The 25460-nt window shown below is 34.7% G+C and overlaps 2 protein-coding genes across 3 annotated transcripts; both read left to right on the plus strand.

Moving 5' to 3' along the window:
- The first annotated feature begins 1921 nt into the window (after nt 1–1921).
- LOC142625575 (uncharacterized) lies at nt 1922–11147 on the plus strand. Of its 2 annotated transcripts, none has more exons than XM_075799211.1 (16): nt 1922–2248; nt 2632–2839; nt 3363–3446; nt 3576–3647; nt 3737–3808; nt 3919–4152; nt 6337–6447; nt 6527–6640; nt 7023–7160; nt 7252–7320; nt 7440–7546; nt 8267–8350; nt 8444–8531; nt 9059–9172; nt 9632–9816; nt 10503–11147. In XM_075799211.1, exons 2-16 carry the CDS (start codon nt 2708–2710, stop codon nt 10726–10728), a joined length of 1830 nt encoding a protein of 609 aa, XP_075655326.1. In that variant the 5' UTR covers nt 1922–2248; nt 2632–2707; the 3' UTR covers nt 10729–11147. The 2 variants fall into 2 exon arrangements, with proteins under 2 accessions (XP_075655326.1, XP_075655327.1); XM_075799212.1 differs by having other exon boundaries at nt 7038–7160.
- A 1159-nt stretch (nt 11148–12306) lies between these two features.
- Nucleotides 12307–24322, plus strand: LOC142625998 (exosome complex exonuclease RRP44 homolog A). Its single transcript, XM_075799756.1, has 24 exons — nt 12307–12550; nt 12647–12784; nt 12877–13034; nt 13357–13412; nt 13902–14024; nt 14185–14315; nt 14427–14667; nt 15717–15870; nt 16501–16741; nt 16857–17013; nt 17193–17261; nt 17797–17922; nt 18054–18106; nt 19608–19714; nt 20349–20403; nt 20522–20621; nt 20991–21102; nt 21852–21972; nt 22393–22452; nt 22545–22650; nt 22732–22827; nt 23264–23345; nt 23429–23494; nt 23917–24322. Exons 1-24 carry the CDS (start codon nt 12497–12499, stop codon nt 24113–24115), a joined length of 2805 nt encoding a protein of 934 aa, XP_075655871.1. The 5' UTR covers nt 12307–12496; the 3' UTR covers nt 24116–24322.
- The last annotated feature ends 1138 nt before the right edge of the window (nt 24323–25460 follow it).

A 25460-nucleotide genomic window follows, 5' to 3' on the forward strand; every position in this document is an offset into this window, starting at 1 on the left:
AAAAATTATTTTGCTACAATATTTTCAGCAATAAGTTTTCAGTTTTCAGCAAATAAGCGAAATCCAAATACACCCTAAATAGCAATATAATATTTATAATACTATCAACAATATAAGAGTATTTGCAGCAGTGGAGCTAAATAGCTATATAGCTATTTTAGCTCCACTAAAACATTAAAAAGAAGCATGCAGCAGTGGAGCTAAATCTATTATTTTTTAGCTCATAGCTACAGTGCACATCTATAGATAGATGTGCACTATTCATGAGAGCTAAAAAAAATTAATTTTTTATTTTGCGTTCACATTACCTTTTTATTTTTTTATCTTTCTGCATTTCACTCTCCCGTCTCTCTCTCCTTACTGCCTCTCCATCTCTTCTTTCTTCCTCCACAGACCCTTTTTCTTTCTCCACAGACCCGTCGTCGATCTACCCAGCCGCCACAGACCCCTCTCTCCCCACTTTTCCTCTCTCACTTCTCAACCCGCCTCAAATCGGAGCATTCCGTTGGCGGCGAAATCGGGTGATCCAGCCCTCTCAGTCACGCCTTGGACCAAGCCACGCCGTTGGCAGTGAAATCGGGCGATCCAAGCTCCATTGCCAACCAAAGCTTCATCTTCGATCCAAGCTCCACCGGCTCCGCCTTCGTGGGTTTTCCTGGGTTTCTTGTGGGTTTCTCTGGGTTGGATTTCGTGGCTGTGGCTGGATTTCTTGGCTTTCTAGTTGTTGATGGTTGGTTGTGGGCGGTTGTTGCCGTGGTGGTGGATCGGTTTGTAGTGTTTTTATTGTAGTGAGATGTATTATTTTATTATGGTAGATATATTATTTTATTGTGATGTTTATATTATTTTATTGTGTTGAAAGCTAAAATAGATCCACTGCTGCAGTATGTGTGTAGGTAAAATAGATAAAGTAACTTTTGGTGGAGCTAAATTGCTAAATTTTTAGCTCCACTGCTGTGGATGCTCTAAAGAATGTGACATTTTAAAATAGTTTATAGACCTATTTAAATAATACATATTAACAGTCTTATAATTCCCATAATAGGTTAGAAAAAATAATTTCTAGCTCGATTGGAGCCAAACTTCAACATTGAATAACGATATAATATTTATAATATTATCAACAATATAAAAGAATATGACTTTTTTTAATAGGTTATAGACTTGTTTAAATAATACATATTAATGGTCTTATAATTCCCATAATAGGTTAGAAAAAATAACTTCAAGCTCATTTGCAGCCAAACTTCAACATTGTTTAAATTAGAGTCTTGGTTGTCAAATTGTAGTTTATATTGGATAGCCTGATGAACCCTATTTTGCTTTGCATCAACTAATAATGATACTATTGTAGGGCATTGCTTTTTTGATCTTACCATTTCAAATGTGTCAAATTTGATTGTTTCCTTTTGACACAAATAGGAGAAAGTATTTTGTCCAAACGCCCTATGTAGCAGGTGTAGTATAAGAATGAGTTTAGATTGCATGTTTCAACTGGCGCTCTACGGTTGGCGTTTGAAAGATGGGTTACACGGCAAATATGCAGACACAGCAAAGTTCATATTTCAACGGACATTATATATTCTACATGACACTATTTATATTTAAAAATTATTTTACTATAGTATTTTTAATAATAAATTTTTAATTTTTAACAAATAAACAGTATTTAAATAGACCCTAAAATACGATTATTATGGTAGAAAATCAGAAAAAAAAAAAGCACACGTAAAAAGAAAAAGAAAAGAAAAGAAAAGAAAGCCAGTTCAAAACTAGGTACAAGTGTCATTGGCTGAGAAAAAAGAAAAGAAAAGAGAGAAGTAATCATTAAAATAATAAATAATCACTAATCACAACTTCCCAAGGTCAACAAAAGTCAAATCAAAAGGCACCTTCTCTCCCTCCATGTCATTATCAGCCACGACAAAAAGGAAAGAAAGCTTAGGTACAATACAAGCAGTGTGTAAACCCTAGCCACCTCCTATATTGTATTGCTTGCCTGCTCGTTCCTCTTCTGTAAACCCTAGGCGCTCCCTCTCACAAGCTACATCACCTTAAAAAAAACCACATCACCCTCTCCGATCAAACTACAAGAATAATATATATAAGTTTCATATTTATTTCCCGAGATTGTTTTTCCTTTGATTTCGCAGAGATTAAGGTTGTCGCTGCTTGCGTACTTGTCGGTCTTTTTGGCACTCAACACAACCCTTTTCCGCCGATGATTTCAAGGACATCCTTGGTTCAGGTTTTGTATCACTCTTTTTTCAATTTGCTATGATTTTCGTTCTTTTTTTTTTTTTTTTTTTTTTTCCAGTTATAATTTGTATTACTGTTTAAGCTATTATTGCTGTTGCGGTTCATATATTTTCTCCTTATCAATTATCATGCAATTATACACTACCCCTTTTGGTTTACTAGCTTTAAAAATTAGGATTCATAAGAAATAGCTATGTAGGCAATGTCTTTGAAAAAATAAAAATATTAGTTACATTCCATATGTATGTTGACATACATTTTATGAGTCGTGTTTTTCTCACATTTGGCATGTTCATCTAATGATAATACTTACAAAGAGTCTACCAAGACCGTTTTTGAGGTTCACCTTTTCCGTATTTATCCATTTTGCAGGTATAAATTAATTAATTATCATTAGAAGTTGGCATTCCTAGGCCCTGCTGAAACGACAGCGACGATCAGTAGGGTCATGGGAGCCGAAGAATTTGGTTACAACGTCAAGGCGCAGACATTTAATGAAATGGAGGATGATGATTTTAATCATTTCAGTGATTCAGAGTTAGTCTACCATGTTAGGGACGCTCTCAATTCTGTCTCATTGGTAAGCAATTGCTTTCTTTGTGATTTTCACACTTTTTCTTTCTTTCAAATTTAATACGATCGATTAGTAGTCACCGTGTTTTCATCAGCTTTAATTATATATAATTACGAAAGTATGGTAATGGGAATTTATTTGATGGGCCTCATAATCATGATAGTTTATGCAGGGTTTTAACGTTCTTGTGATTATTCTTTTCTCTGATATTTTGGTTTGACTTCCTTGCTGTCCTTTCATCAGCTGTTTTTGTAAATGTATCATTCAAAATCATGTTGTCTATGCTCAATCTCTACTTGGCACCATAGTTTAGGGCAGCTCTTTGAAATATAGATTAGCAAATTTTTCTAACTAGCAGGATTAGAATTGATTTTCTACAATTGACTTGCCTTCTTTCATGTTTTGGCTTGGTAAATATAATATATTGATAGTGAAATTATTGGTTTAATTATTCGCTTGCTGAACGAAGTTTATTGTCAAGTGTTTAATTTTAATCTTATATTTTAACAATGTGTTCTACTTGCAACAGGGTGATTGTGACAGTTATAATCAGCTTGTTGGGGTAATGCACCATACAAAAGGACTTGCCCCTGATGAGGTGGCACTGCTTGTGGTAGGCCCTTTACCTGTATTTAGATATGCTTTTATTTAATTTTTTTCCCCCAAAGATTTAGTTTTTTTATTTATTCACCTCTTAATTCATTCTTCTGAATCATGAATTCTTCTTTATATATCCCTGCAGACAAGTTTAAAGGCCCTATCTGGAGCAGTTTCTTATATAGATATTTCTCTTCATGAAGCTCTTCTTTCTTCGGTGAGTAGATGATACTTGGATTTGTGTGCTTATTGATGCTGTTATGTTTTGTTGAATTTTAAAATTTTTTTATGGCAAGTGTTCTTCAGATTTTTGACATGAACATGTGGAACTATGGACCTGATGTTATGGATGCTTTGCTTGGACTGATAATATCCTTGGTATGTGGGTTTTGGGCATCACTTATATTGCTATTCTTGATGACTTTTTTTTCCTCTGAAGAAAGTATGGTGAACCTTCTATGATTGATTTTAACCTTACCATACTGCAGGCTTCTTCGAATGGAAAATATGTTGATTCATGTTTGGAAATGCTTGTGAGCAGTTTCACACCACCTTTCTCTTTCTTAGATATACTGAAGCAGCCACGTGGTATTGCCAAAAAAGACCAAGTTCTTTCTCGTGTGCATTTAGCTCTGAAACACATCTCTGATTTGGTGCCTCTTGCTCCTTCAAAGCTATGTCCAATTATTTCTCGGAAAATGCCAATCTATGAGAAGGAACCCGTGAGTTCAATAAGCACTTCACAATATGAACTTTGAATGCAAACATGATATAGGTTTTTTTTTGACAAAAGTACACTTTTGTCCCTTAAAGTTTAGTTGTTTTCATTTTGGCCCTTTATGTTTTCAAAATTTTCATTTTGGTTCTTCATGTTTGATTTGTTTTTTTTGCTTGGCCAAGCAGAAAACCAAATCAAGCACGAAGGGCCAAGATGAAGATTTTGAAATTCCAAGCAGAAAACCAAATCAAGCACAAAGGGCCAAGATGAAGATTTTGAAATGTTAAGGGCCAAAATGAGAACAATCCCTAACTTTAAGGGCCAAAGGTGTACTTTAGCCTAGTCTTTTGCAAAAATTTGTTGTAAGTTATTGGGTCTTACTTCTTACGTGTGAGTTTTTAATTGTTATATGGAATTTAATTGTTACGTGGTGCACCTCTTGATTGCCCCCATGGAAATTTGATGGTTTTAGTTTGCATGTCATCTTTCATGCGTATGATTGTTGTTCTAAAGTTTTAGCTTTTAAATTTTAGCAATTGCTTATAATGAACCAATGTTGTTATAGGCTGAAGGTGATCTCAAGGCACCGAGTTTTGTATTGCGTGAGGTTTGAAAGTCAAAAAGCACTCGCCTGAGTGAAGTAAGGCACTAGGTTCTCAACACATTTAGTATACATATTATGAACTGAACTTCCATGTTATGGATCTAATTTTTATCCACAACATGGAAGTTGAGTTCATAATATGTATTCCAAGAGCTGAGGTGCACTTAAGTACAAAGGCCTTTGCAGCAGCCAGGGTGCAAAGCTTAAGAATGCACTTGATTGAAGTAAATAACACGTTTTCCAAAACTAATGTATAATATCTTTTAGTTGAAAGATTTATAAAATATAATTAAAAAAAAATGAAATTAGTAATATCTTTAGCCCATTATCTCAAATGGTTAGTCTTGTGCAATTGCAAAGAGGTTGTAGGTTCAAATCCTGCATAGGCTAGATCAATTCTTAAACTTTCTATTTAGTAAAAATAAAAATGTACATTATAACAATCTGGTAATCAAGTAATCATATAGCATTTTATACAATACTCTTGTTCTTTTCAAAATACACACAACCCCGATATTTGATAGCCATGATTGAAATGAAATGCATGGTTGAATTAAAATTTACCCAAAAGCCAAAAGCCAAAAGCACTAGAATTGTAAGTAGTGAATTCTATGCCTAACATAGGCAATGTAATGCAACCCTAAATTATATAATCATCATTCTCATTATGCATAGAACCATCATCATTGTCATTGCATGATTTGTAACCCTTATAATCTTCCTCATCTACTTCATCTAAATTAAACTCTTGCTCATTTGGAGTATGTTGTGAACTGGAGCTTGAACCTGTTGCCCACCCTTTCATTTCTTTCTCTCTTATTTTAGAACTTATTGTGTTGATAAGTAATGAGAATTTGGCTGATGTGTTGTATAACACAATAAGATTGGTATAAAAAATTGAAAGTCCAATAAGTTATACATCTTTTTTAGACAACAAATAAAAGATGCAAAAAGTGCGACTTTGTGCTTCTTAGAAAAGGCGCAATATGCTTCACTTTAGCTACTTGAAGCACTTCAAGTATAAAGCTTTGTTGCATGCTTAGAGCTCGCTTTTACCAACATTGTGTCTCATTAAGGCTTGGGCATTGCCTCAAGGCTTCGGAGGCAAGTGCCTAGGTGAGCACCACTGAGCTTGCCTTTGCAAGCTCTGAAACAAACTCTTTCCAGTTTCAGAATTTTGGTTGTTTATCCATTGAATAGAAAATTGATGATTGTATTGTTCTGGAACAATGTTGTGTACTTGTATATGACGACATCCATGGTTCGCCATTTTTCCCTAACTAAAATTTGGTTGTTCCTTCCTATTATTCTATTTTATTTTATTTTATTATCAGTAAGTAGTTACACATGCACCTAGTGGGTCTTGAACCCAAGACGTCACCCTCCATTCCATTAATATGGGAGGAGCAGAGCTATAGCTCATTGGCTTGTTTCTCATAATTTTTTATTATCATGTTCATGATTTCAGTTTCCTATAAAGTATGTTTAAACTGTGTTTTGCTGCCTTAAAGTTTTTGCTAATATTGATTGGAATATTACTGCTGTGGATCATTAGATCTGAAATTATTCTCACTGTTCTTGTAGATGGTGGTCGTATATGCAGAGAACATGTTAAAGCTGGAGAGTGGTGCAATTGGAGAATTTGTTAGTAGCACTATGCTTATGGCATTGATGGATACTCTCATAGATTTGGATGTAAGTAGATTGAATTTCCCTAACAAGTTGCAAAAAATGTCACCGTATCTATATATAATCATGTATTAACTTCTTATAGGTGGATATTGGATGGGATGGCATTTTACATGACGACTCTAGTAAAGGAATATTTCAGATGGAGATTGAAGATATGGATGAATTTGCAGATTATGATGAGGAAGATGGCACTGAGGTATGGTATACTATTTCAAAACTGCCGTATATCTTGTTTTGTCGTATAATCTTCTGAATGAAGAAATGGTAGCAGATTGTTGGAAATTACTCACTGGCTTTGATTGTGTCTAAGATTGGATCATTTTTCAAATCTATGGTCTTACATTCCATTGATTCATTGAAATTCATGTTGGTTTATTCTTTGTCCTTCCTTTTTGTCCCAGTCCTGAATTATCTGAACACGTGATAACCACTAATAATGAATGCATTAGTGGCAAAAATACATATGAGAAAAGTGTATTGGTTCCTGCCTAATTTTTAACCTTTGGTATATTATACTGTTTAGAAACACTTTTGTTTACATATTGAGATTGATTAGCCTGATATTTAAAGTAATCTAGGATATACTCTTACAGTTTCCAAGAGAATTAAGTCGGAAGAGTTTGGGAGGAAACTCAACTGCTGAAAAATTAGATAGCCTGATGGTGCTAACTTTTGAGCATCTCAAATCATGCGAAGTCAGTGGCCGTTTGACTGAGGTACTTTTGGATGCTCAATTTTTTAATGCTGTTGAACCACTCTCTGTGGCTAATGTCCAATTTTATTATATTATTGAAATGTGGTGATCAGGTCTTTGAACCTCTTTTAGACTCATTCCGGATTACAGTTCTGACAGCATACAAGTCAAAATTTGCTCAGGTATAGATATTTCATCAAATTTATGTGTTTTCTCACATAATTTTTAATATTAAATACTTAGTGGTTTTTTGGTAATTGCCAGCATTAAAATGCATTGCTTTTATTTTTCTGTAATGCAGTTTGTGATGTTCTATGCCTGTGCTCTAGATCCAGAAAACTGTGGTGTGAGATTTGCCGTGTTACTGGCAGATATTTTTTCTTGTGAAGACTACCCTCTATCTTTCCGGTAATGACCTTGCTGTGAATTAAAAGAATTTATTTTTCAGTGTCAAACTTTTTGTTTTAGGGAACAATTATTTTTTGCATTGGTTTTTAGGAAATGTGGTCTTTGAAGAACTTCCAAGTTGATCCAAAGTATTCTTTTTCAAATTATTGTGTTTTGTACTATTGGTTATATAATTATTTTTTGGTTCTGTACATTCTGTCCACTTTGCGTTGGTATGGTAACAACTCTAGGTATTTGGTTTTGGGACTTTGTTAAGGAACCACAAATTGTGTGAAGTACCTATTATGGTTATTAAGCTGAAAGTTTGGTCTGGGGCATGTTGGTCTTGCCCCTTATTCATGTGCTTTCCAGGCACATTTAACCAAACCACATGGTGTTAAATTATTTTGTTGCATATTCCTGATTTTCTGTCTCACATGGTATCTCATAATTCTTATTTTGGGGGGTGCCCAGGGGTGGGGGTGGGGGAGGTCAATGGTTGGGAGGAGGTGTAACTACCTGGTTTGAAGTCATTTTGTCTTTGTATAGTTGAAGTGCATGCAATAGTTGGAATAATTCATTTTCTTTCACCATCCCATCTAAGTTCTTGCACCTCCAGTTCCCCCATATCTAGTCTGGTCTGAATTTATAGTTAGTGACTTGAAAGTTCTGCAATATAATTTTAATTATTTTTTGGAGCATTATCTATGGTGCTAATTTTTTTTTTCTACTTCTCTGCAGGATGAGTGCTGTTGCTTATCTGGCAAGTTATTTGTCTCGTGGGAATTTTCTGTCAGCTCCTTTGGTTGCTAGCATCTTGAAAAGGTTTTTAAGCATTATATTTTCTTAGAATGCAATTTATATTTTGTTACAGCGACTAATGGTTAATTTGCTTTTCTTTTGTTTATGAGTTCTCAGGTTGGTGGATTGGTGTTTTGAATATTGCAACAGAAAAGGTGGTGAAATGAACCCAACATCCCATAGACTTTTCTACTCTGGATGCCAGGTATATTATGCTTTAGCAATAACTGGGGCTAGAAGCTTTGATTTTTGTACCTTACGTTGGTAAGAAAATGTACATAGAGAGTAACGTTATCAAGCATAGTTGCCTTCTGAAATACTGGTTTATTCATTTTGCACATGCGCGTGCACACAGACATTACTTGTTACATTTGATAACTTCTGGAAATTAAGAAAATGGCCTATAATGAATGGTTTGTTGGCTGTGTAATATGTTGCTGAGAACATTTAATTTCCTACAATACAAATTAACAAAATCCCTTTTTAATAGTCTATTTTTTATACAAACAATTTAGTTGAAGTGGGTTGGACAAACCCATTCTAAACTGATGAAATGTTTTCTGTGGATAACCTAAGATGTACTTGTTTCTTTATGAATAGCATTATGTGATCCCTGTGCCTATGCTCCTTATTTATACAATAATATCTGTTGGGCAATTAAACTCAATTCTACAGGGAGGTTATTTACTGCCTTGATAAATTGCAAACTGATGGTTATTTGTCTGTACACAGGCCATCATGTATGTTCTTTGCTTCCGAATGAAATCAATGATTGATGTTGCTTGGTTCAAGCCGCATCTTCTCCTTATAGAGCAAATCTTGAAGCATAAATTGAGCCCATTGAAGGTGAGGAGCTGTCTTGGGGGACAGCCAAAAACTCTTAAAAGGAGTACTCAGTGTATATGTTACAATTTTGATATGTGAAAGTATCTGTTTTTCTTTGACATTAAGAAGAGTTTATATTTTATTATGATATGTACCTTGTGCTCCTGGGCATGAGCATAAACTGCCAAGCTTGTCAAGGGTGAATGCCCTTGGATTACCCGAGAACAGATTCTGGCAGGTGGGGTCAGTTGTCCGTAGATTTTATTAGCTAGAGGAGAGTCCAAAGGGCTTTTCTTTAGAAAGGTTCCCTATGTTATCAAAAAATGATAAATAAAATTATGATTATGTACCTGTTTTAGTCCTTTATTATTATTTTTTTTTCCAATTTATTTTAATTTTTCAATGTTACTGGATTGTGTAAGGCAATCTAAACATTGTCAGATTGTACATTATCTTACTTCTGTTATCATTTTATGACAGGTATGTCTGCCTTCCGTTGTAGAGGAATTTTGCAGACAAGCGGAAGCAGCTCAGCTATTTACCTCATCCGAGGAATTCAATTTTAATGACTTGCTGGAGTCAGAACATTCTAGAGCTTTTGGTGGGATGGAAAGGCTTGATATGTTCTTCCCATTTGACCCATGTTTGCTGAAAAAAAGTGACAGGTTGGCATTTTAGATTTTGGATAAAAGATTAATTTCAAAATGAAACAGAATTAATATTGCAATTTCTGACATTACATAGGGAGGCTGTTATAGCCTGTGAGAAAAGCACGCTATACTCCAACCACCCTTTCTCTCCCCTGAAAAATTGGTTTGGGTATGTTTTGTAGCCCATTTAAAAAATACCATGAAATGATGGAAAATATAACACTAAGCACATTCTGATTGGTGTTCTCAGGGTGAGAATAAAACTTTTGCCATGTTTATGAAGCTCATTTTGTAAGGATGCTAGATACTGGTGACCAACTTTGTTTGATGGGCTCTCCACATTTTACCAATAAAAGTTTTACATAAGATAAAAAGGATAACCTTTTTGGATGGAGTTTACCTCCAAACCGGGTTGGAGAAAAATTCCCCAACCTCGCTATGTTACAATTCATAAAACTATCTGTGTATTTTTAGTCACATGACCTATTTAATTGGTCATATTACTTGTTTAAATAATTTAATGAGATGTTTGATTTAGTTTACGTGGATGGTTTAATGAATTGCCACATGGGTTGGAGGATATTTCTCCAAATTGGAGGAAAACTTTGTCCAACTTTTTTTGTTGCAAGAAATTTAACATTTATTTTTATACATATTTTGAATGACTTACTGACATTATTTGGTTTCTTCATTATCTAAAGGTTCATTCGGCCACACTTTGTGTATTGGTCAATGGTCAGACCTCCATATGATGATGATGAATGTATTAGTGATGAAGATGTTGTTGAGGAAGAGCTTGATCTTGATGTGAGCAAAATGTCTATCACACCCCGGAATCCATTGAGTTATTGGATTTCAAATGGATTAGAAGAACCTAGAGGAATGCCTGCAAGAATTAGACCCTCAACAAGTCCAGAGTCTTTGTGATGTCAAAATACTTTTTGTCTTTTTGACTCTTTTTGCTGGAAGAGATGGAAACAAAATCTGCCTTTGCTCATACTAAACAGAAGAGCAGGCTTCTAAATATGAAAGATTGTTGCTCGGTTCACCTTAAAGGTGTGCTGCTCAGCTGACAGGATGGTTTTGCCATTACAATTTTGGGCTATATAATTGTGATCTGACTTCCTCTTTTTTCTTCTATTGCAAAGCATTGTAAAATTAATTGAAGAAGTTGAAAAGTCCATGTTTGATAAATTTTGAGGTAGTTATTCGTTATTGTTTCTGTATTGATTGTAATAGAAGAAAAACACAGTAGAGGGGATAACTTATTTCATTGTGATGCATTGGATCTCCATCATGTACTTTTTTAGCATTTATGATCAGATTTCTTCTGAGGTCACACAACAGATTGTGAGCGCCATGTTGTTTACATGTGCCTGGCTTCCCAATTCGTTATGGAATTTAACAACTCCAGTCATGTTCTATATTTTGAGCTACAGCTGTTGACATTATGAGGGAAATTGTTGTACATCAGTAGTTGAATGGGTGCTAGCATCAGCTGGTGATGTCCTAGTCTTGTAGCGTTTTAATACCAGTCCAAACTTGTAATTGACAATCAAGTCTGTGAGAAGTTTGAGAACAGAGGGGGTCAAAAGTTAACTGGGAGCTGGCACATCCAAAAATGAAGTTCATCGACCTGGTATTCAAGCGGCTGTACATTTCTGAGAATGTAAGGGAAAGAAAAGCCTTGAAAATTAAATCCGACAATCAGAGGCTTTCAGAACAAGAAATGAATAGAAGAACGGACCTAATCCACTTCCAAAGCATATCACATGGACTGAAAATTCGCTTCCAAATCCCATCACAATATGGATTGAAAAAGTAGAAATAAAATGATAAGTAGGGTTGAGAGCCTTGTCTCTTAGTGGCATAACTGACTATTTTACTAGGATAATTATGGTTCAAATCTTTATATTTCTTATTGTAAAAAAAAAAAAAAGGGAAAAAAGAAAAGAAAAAGAGAGGCCTAGGCCCCTTTAAATGAAAGTTGTCAAGTCTCATTAGAAAAGCAACATTAAAGCATTGGTTTGCAGCTTCTATTGTCTCAAAGAGAGGACAAGAAGGTCACACACACTGGTTAGGTATATATAGGAGGTTGATTGTTACATCAAAGGTCCTTTAATTTTCTTTTGAAATTGAGGAATACAGGGAGTCGATTTCATGGAAATGATATGGTAGTTAAGGATGAACATACAGTTATATCATATTTACAAATAGTCATAATTTATTATTCAATGGAATAAAATCTTAATCAATGTAGAATAAACTAAAACCTTAAAATTCAAAGTAAACTTAATTTAGACCATAAAATATATCCTTTCTATTTCAAGGCAAACAAACTGAAAGGGTTTTTGATTGCATGCTATTTTTGCTTGTAATGTAAACCTTTTTTTTCCTTATTATTGTAATTATGAAATATAAAAAGGTAAAAAAAAAAAAAATTGAGGAGAGTGAGAGAAAAAGAAATAAAGAATAGACAAGTACGGGCTGGGCTAGGGATAGTGTGTGAAAAAGGGAAAAAAAGAAATAAAAATAAAAGTCCCGACTCCCCGAGTAGCAAAAGCAAAGAGAGCACTGCGCAGACAAGAAGAAGTAATTACAACACAACGGCAACAAAACAAAGGCAGCAGCATAGGATTTGAGATTTGGAGGAATCAAAGAAAGAAACTCTTCGAACTCAACACCACACAGAAACATGTTGCACAGCAAGACCTTCGTCAAGAAAACCAGAGGCGGCAAAGTTAACAAGGTTTCTCTCTCTTTCTCTCTCTCGCTCTCTCTCTCTCGCTCTCTTTCCATTTTTCCTTAAACCATAATTGTTTGTTTGTTTGTTTGTTTGGCGCAGCAAGTAAGAGAGCACTATCTGAGAGACGATATATACTGTGGAGCTCCTATTTGCAAACTCTGCGATTCCTCAGCTGCTCGCTTGAGTCCTTCTGCTTCCACCATTCTCATTCTCGACACCAATGTCGTTCTCAACCAGGTCTTTTATTTGTTTCCACTTCCCTTCTCTCTCTCTGTGTGTTTTTTATTCAATCAATCTCAGCGCAACGCAACGCAACGCTTTTTTTGCAGATTGATTTGCTTGAGAACCCGGCGATTGACGATGTGGTCATGCTGTCGGTGGTGCTGGACGAGGTTAAGAACAAGAACATGGGTGTCTACAATAGAGTTAGAGCTCTCTGCAGTAATTCCTTAAGGAGATTTTTCGTCTTTGCTAATGAACACCATAAGTATGTATTTTTATTGCTTTCTCTTTAATTTCTTGTTTCTGCTACTACTATGTCTAATTAAAACCATATTGCCTGTATTCATGCCAGCAATGCTACAAGAAACACAAACGATTTCACTACTCTGTCGATTTTACACTAACACTGCTTTTATTGTACACCAATCACAATCTGTCACCTTCACTGTTGTGAAAATTTTGTTTGACTTACTGTATTATGCATTGTTACTAATATGTGTGCTTATCTTAGTTGGCTATACTGTTGTCATTACTAATGGGGGTTTTATACATTTCTTGACATTTTTTTTGCTTTTGTTTCCTTGCAGGGACACTTTTGTCAAGGAAATGGCTAAAGAAAGTAAAAACGATCGAAATGATAGAGGTTTGTTAGCTCTTTGTTGTCAATTTGTCATATGCTCTGCTGCGTTTGTACACCTTCTATCGTTATGTTGCTCTTTGTCTCTAGTCTTCATGAAAGAAGACTCATGAGGTTTTCAACAACAAAATTATCGTTTCCCATTTCATAGAAGTCAGTTGATGCTTAAAATTTTAGTTCATAGGAAAAAACTAGTGCATAAACCTTATTACAATAATTTGGCAATTGGTATGAAGTGCATAAACTTTTTTAACCATTAGTCCCTTCCCCTTGCGCTCCCCTCTTGTCCCTTTTGTAAATGACTGCTAATTTCAAATACTTTCCTTTCACCCCACCTTCCCTCCTTCGTCTCCAACAATAATTAAATCCTAAATTTTATTCATGCACGCATTTCAAGTGTGTGATAATCATTGCTTGGTAGCTATGATATTTGGCATATCTCATGGATTGCATTTTCAAATTTCCAAGTTTTGACATCTATAAGTCTTGATTCAGCAATACGGGTGGCTGCTCAGTGGTATCAGAGTCATCTTGGTGGTGCAGCTCGCGTTTTACTTATAACTAATGATAAGGAGAATAAAAGGAAAGCTATTGCAGAGGGCATTTCTGCAGAGACAAGTAAGATATCCTTTGCTGTAGTTCTGGCATCTAATCACTGGGCCTGATATCTGCATGATTTAGACATGGCTTATCAACATCCTTATCCTCATCCTCATGATTATTTATTAGAATTACTTTGTGTACAAAGCTTACTTGTGAATTGTTGTATTGTTTTCAGTTGAATCATATGTGAAATCATTGGATCGACCTGATTTGCTTGACCTGGTAGTGCAACCTTCATCAGAAGATGTCGAAATGGAAGAAGTTGAAGATTTGAGACCGTCAAAGAGGAAAGTTATTTATACGGAGGTTTGTTATTGAGTTTGTCTATCTTCATAGCTTTTGGGTTTGGTTAGTTATAAGTTACATGAAACAAAGATATGGTTTTCATAAATTTCTTGATCTGTGTTCTCTTTTCAGCATAAGCCCATGTCTGAGATTACTTCTGGTTTGCATCGTGGAATTTACCATCAAGGAAAGCTTCGTGTTAACCGTTATAATCCATTTGAAGCTTATGTTGGGAGTGAGAGTATTGGTGATGAAATAATTATATATGGGCGTACAAACATGAATAGGGCTTTTGATGGTGATGTAGTGGCAGTAGAACTTCTGCCCCAAGACCAGTGGCATGAAGAGAAGTCTCTATCCATAGCAGATGAAGGTATGTTGGTTCTCATGCCTTTTGGGCCTCTTAGAAGGTGGACACCTGTTTAAACATATTATTATTGTTGTGCATTAGATGTATAATTGTGTTTTTTTTTTTTTTGTTGAAAATTTGCTTAAATGTGAAGGATATTTGATGGATCTTTCTTCTTATTGTCTATCTCTATATCCATTCTTCTTCACTCCTCCATCAGAAGAAAATTCCTTCGATGTGAGTTCCTGACACTGTTACTGGGTTCAGCTGTTGTTTATTTGCTGAAGAAGGATTCATATTGCAATAAATTTTTAGCTCAGTAGTTGATTCTAATTTTGCACGCATGAGTTAGCTCAATATGCAATACAAATCATTCACTTAATGCAATTTTTATTTGTATTGCTTTTTGAGAGAACCTGATTTGGAAATTTCATGAAGCAATAATAAATTTAACATGTGCTTAACAATTATTAGCATGAAAGAACTATGCAGGTAATGGAAAAACATGTGCTTAACAATTATACAGCAGCATGTCTGGGTTGGGGTTTGAATATGTGACACTGGGGTTGGCTTGAAAGTTTATAACTCCCTTTTATTTTGGGATGGGATTGTGGGAATTAAGAAACACTAAGAATAGAGAGGTCACAAAGTAAATATCTTTTAAAAAGAGAGAATAAGAACAGATAAAGTATAGCTACATCAAAAGGACAAGTGGGATAAAACTATTACAAAGGAATTTAGGAGCCTATATAGGTTATTGGAGTCAAAGCCCCAGGAAGTGTTGACCAATGGTCCACCAAAGATCTAGTGTGACAGATCGGCTGTCCTACCATGGGAACCTGTATTTGCAAGAGGACAAAAGAGGTTGCCTGCATAGCTTGCCTTTAAAAAAGAACGAAAGAAAGAAAAAGTTCTGGTTGAAACTTGAAACTGAACTAGATTTTCTCTCTCTTGCTTGTTTAAACGATGCTTTTGTTTGAGTGTAAACTTGACTCTCTCTCTCTCTCTCTCTCTCTCTCTCACACACACACACATTCACATACAGTCTTAAATAGTTTTTTCACTACCTGCAGAGGATGAAGAAGAAGATGTTCATCTGGTTCCAAGTAGCGCTGATGATGCTCCTAGAACTACCAATCTAGTGCAAGGTTCTTCTGGAGGCACAAATGCTGTCTCATCTCGTCCATCTGGCCGTGTTGTTGGTATTATAAAGCGGAACTGGCATTCGTAAGTTGTTTCAGTGTCTTATTTGGTAAAGTTTATGGTAGACCAGGATTGGCTTGCTGTATATAGATTTTTTTAATAAAATTTTTTTATAAGATTCTGGTTTTTTGTTGAATAATATAGTGGGCATCTCTTTTATATATATATATATATATATATAATTGTGGAATTCATAACCTGTTCTTATTATGTGTTCTCTACATGTATGTTTGTTGTTACTATTTTATTTTCCATCCTTCAATGCATGGTATTGTACTATCAGCATCTAAATGATATAATGACAGTTGTGAATTAATATTTGTCCTTATATTATCTTATAACACGCTTGTCTGACATTCGTGTAAAGAAATTCAATAGTGAACTCTAATTAAGCCTTGTGCACATGACGCTTATACCTAATATATCTCTATGTCATATTTGTGGCTTTATGCATGTGAACCTCTTGTGTATCAACTTATAAAGTGTTACTCTTGTAGGTCACAATTTACTTTTATTTTCTTCTAGTTTGCTAAATATTTATATTTGTTTATCTTGTTTAATGCTCTGGCTAGTGTCAGGCTGTTAGTTGTCTTGCTCACTTTTTTCTGGCTATGGGTTCAAATGTCTGCAATAATCTTAAATGATCTTGTGCAGTTATTGTGGATCTTTGGAGCCAATGCCTATGCCTGCAGGTAGTGGTGGTACAGCCCATGCCTTATTTGTCTCCAAAGATCGCAGAATTCCTAAGATTCGAATCCACACCCGGCAGCTTGGGAATCTTCTCGACAAGAGAATTATTGTGGCAGTTGATTCTTGGGATCGTCTTTCTCGATATCCTTCTGGCCACTACGTACGGACCATAGGAGAAATAGGTGACAGAGATACTGAAAGTGAGGTATGCAAGAGAGAGAGAGGGAGAGATGACAAACAACCTAGATTCTCAGTTGATATTCCTATTAACTGATAAATTTAGATGAAGAAAATGTCAATGAGCTTTGTATATGCTGCAGGTGGTCTTGATAGAGAATGATATAAACTCGAGACCGTTTTCTTCTCAAGTTCTAGCATGCTTGCCACCATTGCCATGGTCAGTATCTTCTGAAGATTTGGCAAATCCTATTAGGCAGGATTTGAGAGATTTGCGTGTCTTTAGTGTGGATCCCCCAGGTATGTGACCCGTTGTTGGTTTCTATTTTTTTATTGTCATTGTCATCATCGTCATCATTATCTTCTTCTTCTTCTTCTTTTTATATACTATTGATTTGTTTCTTATGATGTCTCTTGATGTTGGACAGATATTTAGTTAGTTATTAGAATAACATACTGCATCCATCTCGTTTGTGCAGGATGCAAAGATATTGATGATGCACTACACTGTACAGCTCTTCCAAGTGGAAATTTTGAAGTTGGAGTTCGTATCCTATAACCTGCTGAAAATTTCAATGTAAATGAATTAACTGCATTTTAAGGTTGATGCATTCAAAGGAAAATTTACATATTATATGTTTTAATGGATAAATTATTGGGTTACAGAAGGGAAATTCAAAAGCTTTGGATTTCGATAGTTAGATGTCAGTACTAAGTATTGATCCATCACCTTTGGATGATATAGGATTTGGCACATGGTATTGTTTATTTAGATATTTTAGCTTTGAAAAAAAGTTTATAATCCTTCAAATTTATAAATTGAGGCCCTGTTGACATTTTATTATTATTATTGTCCATCTGGAGTTTCTTGTGAATCTTCACTGTTTTGATGTAAAGTCTTTTTGTTGTTGAGTGAGGTTCAAATATCGTGTCGACCAAAAATAAACCCATTAGTGTCTTGAACTGATGGTAAAGAGCAACTACTATGGAACATATGCCATAGGTTTCAAATTCTATTGTATTTGTTAAAAAAAAGGCGTAAATAGGAGGCAACAATGTTCATCTTTAATGACATTCAATTAGATATTGCTGACGTAACCAATTTTGTGCACCCTGGCTCCCCACTTGATGATGAGGCTTCACAAAGGGGCACATCTGTCTACCTTGTTGAGCGACGAATTGACATGCTTCCAAAACCTCTAACGGAAGGTAAACCATTTTCCTTTTCCTCTTCATCCTTGTATCTGTTGAATACATTTTTCTATATAAAGTATTGCTTGGTCTTATGGTTGATTTCTTTGGGGTGTTAAAGCTCATTAATTTTAATTGTTATCTTGCAGACATATGTTCTCTTCGGTCTGATGTGGAAAGGCTAGCCTTTTCTGTTATTTGGGTATGTGATACTTCATTATTTGATCATGATAAAACATATGGCATTTCTGATTTTGTTTTTATTTTGAAGAAATAATCACTTCTTTAATAAGTGAAAGTAAGAATGAGCAAATTTTTTGTAGATATGAAATTTGCTACAGCAACCAAGTCTTAGTCCAAAAACTTAGGATTGACTATGGATCTTTAATAGGTTAATCAGGGTTGGTCACATGTATTTTTTTTAGCAATTCTATCATATCTAAAATCCTACTTGCTGTCACTTTTTTAATTAACATGTCATTTTTTATTATTTCTACTAATATTATTTTAAGACTTCGTCCACATTTTCTCTTTTCCTCAATGTGAATCTACTTGTGTCCTGACTTGAGTCAACCCACACTTCCTCAGTGGTTTATTAAAAGCTCTCCTCAGCACAAGACCAAATCATTTCAACCGGCTCTCTTTCATGTCATTAATAGGCCCACCTTTATCTTTTGCTACTTTGCCAAACGAAATAGGGAAACAGTTGACCATCTTTTACTACATTGCCCCATGGCTTCTAAGTTGTGGTCAATGGTGTTTGGCTTGTTTGGGGTATATTAGGTGCTGCTGAAGACTGTTGTTGGTTTACTAGCTTGTTGGCAAGGGAGATTTGGTCAACATTAAAATGTTTCTATTTGGATGGCTGCCTCCCATTGTCTGATGTGGTGCCTCTAGAGGGAGATGAATAGCTGGAGCTTTGAGGATTCTGAGAGATCTTTGTTGGATCTCAAAAAAAAATTTCTTTAAAACTTTGTTAGATTGGATACTACATAGTTTTTCTCTATCCTCAGTTAGCGATTTGATAGATATTTGTAATTTGTTATTTGTCCCCAATTGTACATGCCTTGTATATTTGGGTGACTCTTTTCTTTTGATCTTAATAAAATTCATTATTTATAAATAAAAAAGGCCCGCCCTTATCTTTATGCAAATTTCTTCAATTCGAATCCTATCATTACATCACCAAGTCTCCTAAGCTGGTCACCCACATTTCTTAGATTCTCTAAGTACTTCTTTAGCCACTCTTTTAATACAATTAGCAATTTCATTTCACATCTTATCAACATGCCATGACAGACCTATGCAGTTTTTCAAGTGTCTATATTGTGGATACACATTTGTTAATATTAATAACTTCTTGAGGACAGAAACTTATTTCTTAAGAGAGATACTGTTCTTTCCTTGTATGTATATATACACATTCCTACATACTTACATATATTAATGCTTTCTAGAGAGTTATTATTTATGCACATGATTTATTCTTTCTGATGTTGAACTTTCCTTTTTTGCTTCCATAGATATCATTGGCATGAAACCAATGTTGCAGACATGCATAGACACATTCATTAGTAGTCATACCCAAGCATATAATTCAATGCAAATGTGCATGCACACACTCAGAGTTGCTGATTGGGCTGACCATGTCCAAGTTATCTATTTGTTTTTGGTCTTACACAAATCATTTGCTTAAATTTCAGGAATTGACACCTGAAGCAGATATTATTTCTACAAGATATACGAAAAGTGTGATAAAATCCTGTGCAGCATTGTCTTACATTGAAGCTCAGGCAAGGATGGATGACAGGTGCTATTTTATTCAATTTTGGTTGACTGCTGTAGATTAACTTAATTTTTTAGACTGGTTCTTTAGCAAAATGTATGATACTATATATATTTCTTCTTCAATTATAATGATAGTAAATTTTTTTCTATAAGAAGCTACTTGCACCTGCACAAAATTTCCTACTTCTCCCATAAGAGGCTTTATAACCATTGGATTAAATTGCCCATTGTTCTGATTTCCCTGTGGAACAACTTTTTCCCTCATCATCTATTTTTCATGTTGATGGCCATTAACCTCATTGATTTTCCTGCCTGTTGACAAATTGGTATTTCTCACATTCAGTCCCTTGTCTTTAATTTCTCTCTTAAATTGTTTAAAATAACAAACCACAAATTGTGGTGGGCCCAATCCATTCTTGTTACCTGTATCTTCTTTTCTCCTTTTCCTGTTGGTAGTATGAAATTCATTGTTTTTATTATCTTATGTCGGTTGCTGCTAAACCAAAACCTGCAGGGGCAAGATCCAGAACATATCATCTGTTCTATTTTTGTGATGAATATAAATGCAATTTTAATTCCGTTTGTAAATTTTATTATTATTTAAAAGTCATTCAATTTTATATTGAAACTGTTTGATTGCTTCATGTTATTTGCAGTCGATTGATGGATCCATTAACAACAGATTTGAGAAATATGAATGTTTTGGCAAAGGTACACACCTACTTTGGAGACTGCATCAGTCATTTGTTCATGAGATAACAGTGAGAACACTCTGACTTACATTTGCTGTCTGATTTCTCTGAAATGAGTGCTTTTGACTTGCTGGCAGAAAATGAGGTCTAGGCGTATTGAGAGAGGAGCCTTAACTCTAGCCTCTGCTGAAGTCAAATTTCAAATTGACACTGAAACTCATGACCCTCTAGATATTGGTATGCTGTTTTGAGTGTCAAGTTTTCTTTTTCAATAGATCCAAATTTAGTAAATGGGTCTTGTGATGAAAATGAGACACCTGTCCCATTTTCTTGATCAATTTATAAATAAACGATCTGGATCCATAAAGTATGTACTATTTATCAATGGCCCAATGATGCTTTAAAAGCATGGAGTTTTATTTTTTCTATTTTCTCACCACTAATCTTAATGATACACTATATGTGGTTGGAAAGGTCGCAACATTATGTGGATTAATGATTCACTGGGATTTATGGTTTTCTTGATTGGTGTCTGTTTGAATTTTTTCTTGGGACTTTTTGGGAATATCGATATCCTTAAGACATAGAGTTGAGTTGTTTCTGCAGGTATGTACCAGATTCGGGAAGCAAACCAAATGGTGGAGGAGTTTATGCTTGCTGCCAATGTTTCAGTTGCTGATAAAATCCTTAAACACTTTTCTTTGTGTTCACTATTAAGGTAAATTGCAGCCCCCCTCCCCACTTTCTTTTTTCCTTTTCACTATTAACCTTGTCAGTGTGGGTCATGGTCTATCATTTGACTAGAAGATACATTCAGAATTTAATGTTTAGTTTGTACTGTAAATTCACAGAATAACAACTAGCCATGATGTTTTCTCATGAATATCACTAAGATATCACTCATCTACCATAGAGAAAAAGCTTGCAAGTTGCCTAATATGATTTAAAAAGTTTTGGCCAGGAACTGATGGACAACCTGTTTACTGATTTATATTTTTAGTAGGTTAATGGACATTGATATTGTGTTTAATTTAGGAAGGATTTAAATGCTTAATGGCCGACCAGAGGATATGATTTCTTTGTTTTGGCAGCCTTTTCCTGCCCTTGGAGTATTTTATATTGGCTAGCTTGTCCTTGTTCTGGAGCCCAGTCAGTTGTAGGCCTGTATGGCTCAGGCCCTTTTTATACTTCTTTATACTTTTGTAATTTTACTCTTTTTTAATAAAATTCTACCTTCTTCAGTCAAAAAAAAAAAAAAATGATGGTGGGTGTAGCACATGCCGTTCATTTTAAAATTTGTTGGAAGAATATTGGATGTATTCATCTTTGCTAAACCTGTAGATTTTTTTTATCTAAATGCTACTAGTAGATGGGGACCAATTTCAGTGATTGTGGCAGGATAATGTCATTGCTGTTATCAAACTGTGCCAACCTATGTTTCCTTATAAGCATTGATTCTGTGTGCAGACGCCATCCTAGTCCAACCAGGGAGATGCTTGAACCTTTGCTGCGGACAGCTGCTGCTGTTGGCCTCAACTTGGATGTCTCATCATCAAAAGCATTGGCTGAGTCACTTGATCGTGCTGTGGTTAGTCTTTGTATTTGGCTTATTTAAGTTATGAATGTTGTCCGACTCTGGATTTTTTCCATTTGAAACCTCGTGGATTTGTTAAACATACATCGGTTATGCACTCACTATATACAAATGCGTTGGCATGTCAAGTTTCTAACTATGTTTTAAGAGAAATGGTCAAATCTCTCTCTCTCTCCACATTTGTTGAGGTAAAAAAACAAACTATATGTTTGCCAGGGATGTGAACGGTCTATCCTTGATATTAAAACCTTCTTCTTTCCTACTTTATTAGATTGGGGTGTTGCTTTTCATTCTTCTCCTCATTTTTTTTTTTAAATTTGTTTGAACATTGAATTTGAGAGTTTGATTGTTTCTCACCCTCAGTGTACTTGGTTTTCTGTTTTTTAATAAAATTTTCCGTTACTTATTTGCCAGGGTGATGATCCATACTTTAATAAGCTGATCAGGATATTGGCAACTAGATGCATGACACAGGTAATTTCCCCTGAATATTTGAGTGAATTCAGAATTATTTCTTTAAGAGGTGTTTCTAATATCTATTCTTTTGCCGTGCATTACAAATTTAGGCAGTTTATTTCTGTAGTGGGGATCTCAGTCCTCCAGAATATCATCACTATGGGCTTGCAGCACCTCTTTATACTCATTTCACTTCCCCCATTAGGAGATATGCAGGTTAGTGTCAGATTTAATATGTGGTGCTGAGTTGGTGAATCTTATATTGTAAATTGAGTACGGAACTTACTTTTCTTGCAGACGTCATTGTACACCGGCTGCTTGCTGCATCTTTAGGGATATACAAGCTTCCATCAATATTCCAAGACAGACCCCAACTAACTAGTATCGCTGACAGTATGGAATACTCTTGCCTACTATAACATGCTACATTCTTTATATTAGTTGTGCTGCTGGATGCTGTATAATCATGCATGACCGAAGAATAATTTATTTGCAGCTAGTTTGCATATATTTATGCATGAATGGTTGAAAGTCAATTTTTTGCTTGAAGGAACATAAAATGCATGTACTACCACTTCCTGTTCTTATGAGCTGTGGTAACAAATGTTAATTTGGTTATTATAAATACCATGTTTCATATTTCAAAATTTAAAGATGTTTCATTTCCTTATATTGAACTTATCAAGTCTTTTTGAGGTCAGCTCAATTAATTTTATCTCTAGCTTTCCCAATGTTATGGTTAGATTTAGAAAGCCTTCTATATAGTGTTTAAATGGGCCCAATGCACGTGTTGAGTTTTAATAACACTGCTGCCTGTAAATGTCTTCAGATTTAAATTATCGACATAGAAATGCCCAGATGGCGAGCAGGGCCTCAGTGGAGCTGCATACTCTCATCTACTTCAAAAAACGGTACATACCAAGGGCTCTTTCTCTTTCTCTCTCTCCACTTACACAAGCACACATGGAAATGTAATCTGTCTTTGTTGATGCAGGCCCACAGACACGGAGGCCAGGGTAGTGAAGATAAGATCCAATGGCTTTATTGTTTTTGTGCCCAAGTATGTTTTCTAACTGCTTGCTGGATTCTCTCTCTGTTAGCATTTACCTTTTATGTACATTCTTGCTTGATTATGTTGCTTTTGCACGTCCATGCTCCACCTCTCCCTGAAAGTAAAAAGAGAGAGTTAAAAGGAAAACATGAAAAATGTAAAGGCAAAAGGCATTTTGGTGTAACGTGACTAGTTAATATCTCCAAAATTACATCTTTCTAGTAATCCATGAATTCTCTCTTGTAATCTTGACAGTCAATCCATTAATCTAATAGATGATGTGTCTTCTTAGGAAAAGCAGTTAATATTGCCATTCTATTAGCTCTGTGAAAGAGTTGCTGAGATATAATCTTATGGAGGTTAATAATATGCATGTGGAGGATAAACTGGGTTTTATATTTTGTTTCCCCTTGTTTCGCTTCTTTTTTCAGGTATGGTATAGAAGGCCCCGTGTACTTGACAGCAAGAAGTGAGAAGGGTGGTGGAGAATGGTTTGTAGATGAGCAACAGCAGAAGATTAAAAAGATGGATGGTAGCGCCTCTTATAGTGTTCTGCAGACAGTAAGAATCCACATGGAGGTTGTGGAGCCACAGCCCAACCGGCCAAAACTCCAGCTCACCCTTACTTAGATGAGTCGAATGACATTTTACATTGTATTTCAATAGCAATGCTTTATGGAGCTGTAATTTGGTTCGAATTAAGGGTGGAGTACTGTAGGGATAGGAATGCACAAATATTGTAATATAGCTTGATTTAGTTTATATTGATTTTTTGAATCTTGTGTGGTATAATTTCAGGCTTTATTAAATTATAAATATAATGTCGTTCTAACTAAATGGATTGAGGTTTTGTTGGTTATTCTTTGAAATCTCAGGGTTTAATTTGTTACTCTATAAAATCTCAAGATTTAATTTGTTCCTTTTATAATTATATAGTTTAATTTACTATTCCCTTAAATTATAGGGTTTAAAATAATTTTTTTTTTTTTAAGAAAGAATATTTACTAAAAGACGCAGAAAAGCAAACGTTCTAAAGATCACATTTCATATGTTCAAGGAATTCAAAAAATTATGAGAAAATGATACACTTGCTTAGCGTATATGGGACATCCCGCCTTGAGTTTTGTGCAATAATTGTTGGAAATGGAGTGTAGAATTGTGGGGTTACGTTTAACAACAACTAGTCGCAAATTCATGTAATGCATGAAAATATATAATTATTTTGAGACGTGGTATAATATTTAATTTATTATCTAAATCTTATACTTGATAATATGTTCTCCCTAAAAATGAAACAATTTCTGAAAGTAATTTTGCTCTTTTTTTCTAATATATAATTTTATTATTTTTGGTGTTTTTGATTAATATTATCTTTTTTTAAGGTGGTCCATATTCTTCTAACTACTTTTTTATACATTATATTTCACTAATTTTTTTTATACAACTAAAATTTTAAAGTTTCAAATTTCTCATTTACTTATGGAAATTATTATGCTAATCAAAACTTATCACATAATTACAATTGATATTACTCAAATAATAGACGCATTCAAATATTTAGCTATGTAGATTGTTTTTTGATATAAACTCAAATTTTTATTTTCAAACTATGGATTAACTCAAACAAAAATCAAACCAAAGCTATAAGAGGGAGAGAGATGACTTGTGATGGAAAACTCAAAAAACACAACACTAAAATGTATCAACCCAAAGTAGAGATATTAAACATAAAAATTTATCAACTTAAAGTAAAGTTGCAAGAGAGAGAGAGAGAGAGAGAGAGAGAGAGAGAGAGAGAGAGAGAGAGAATAATCACAGTTTTTAAAAGAGAATGGCAGATTCATAGAATAAAAGATGATGGGAACAATATTCAAAAAATATAATGTATAGTTGTAAACATCAAATTATTCAAGTCATATTATATAATATAATAGAATAAAAATATATTATTATATACTATATTTATAATAAAATA

Source organism: Castanea sativa, chromosome 2, assembly GCF_040712315.1.
Source record: "Castanea sativa cultivar Marrone di Chiusa Pesio chromosome 2, ASM4071231v1".
NCBI classification, from domain to species: Eukaryota; Viridiplantae; Streptophyta; class Magnoliopsida; order Fagales; family Fagaceae; genus Castanea; species Castanea sativa.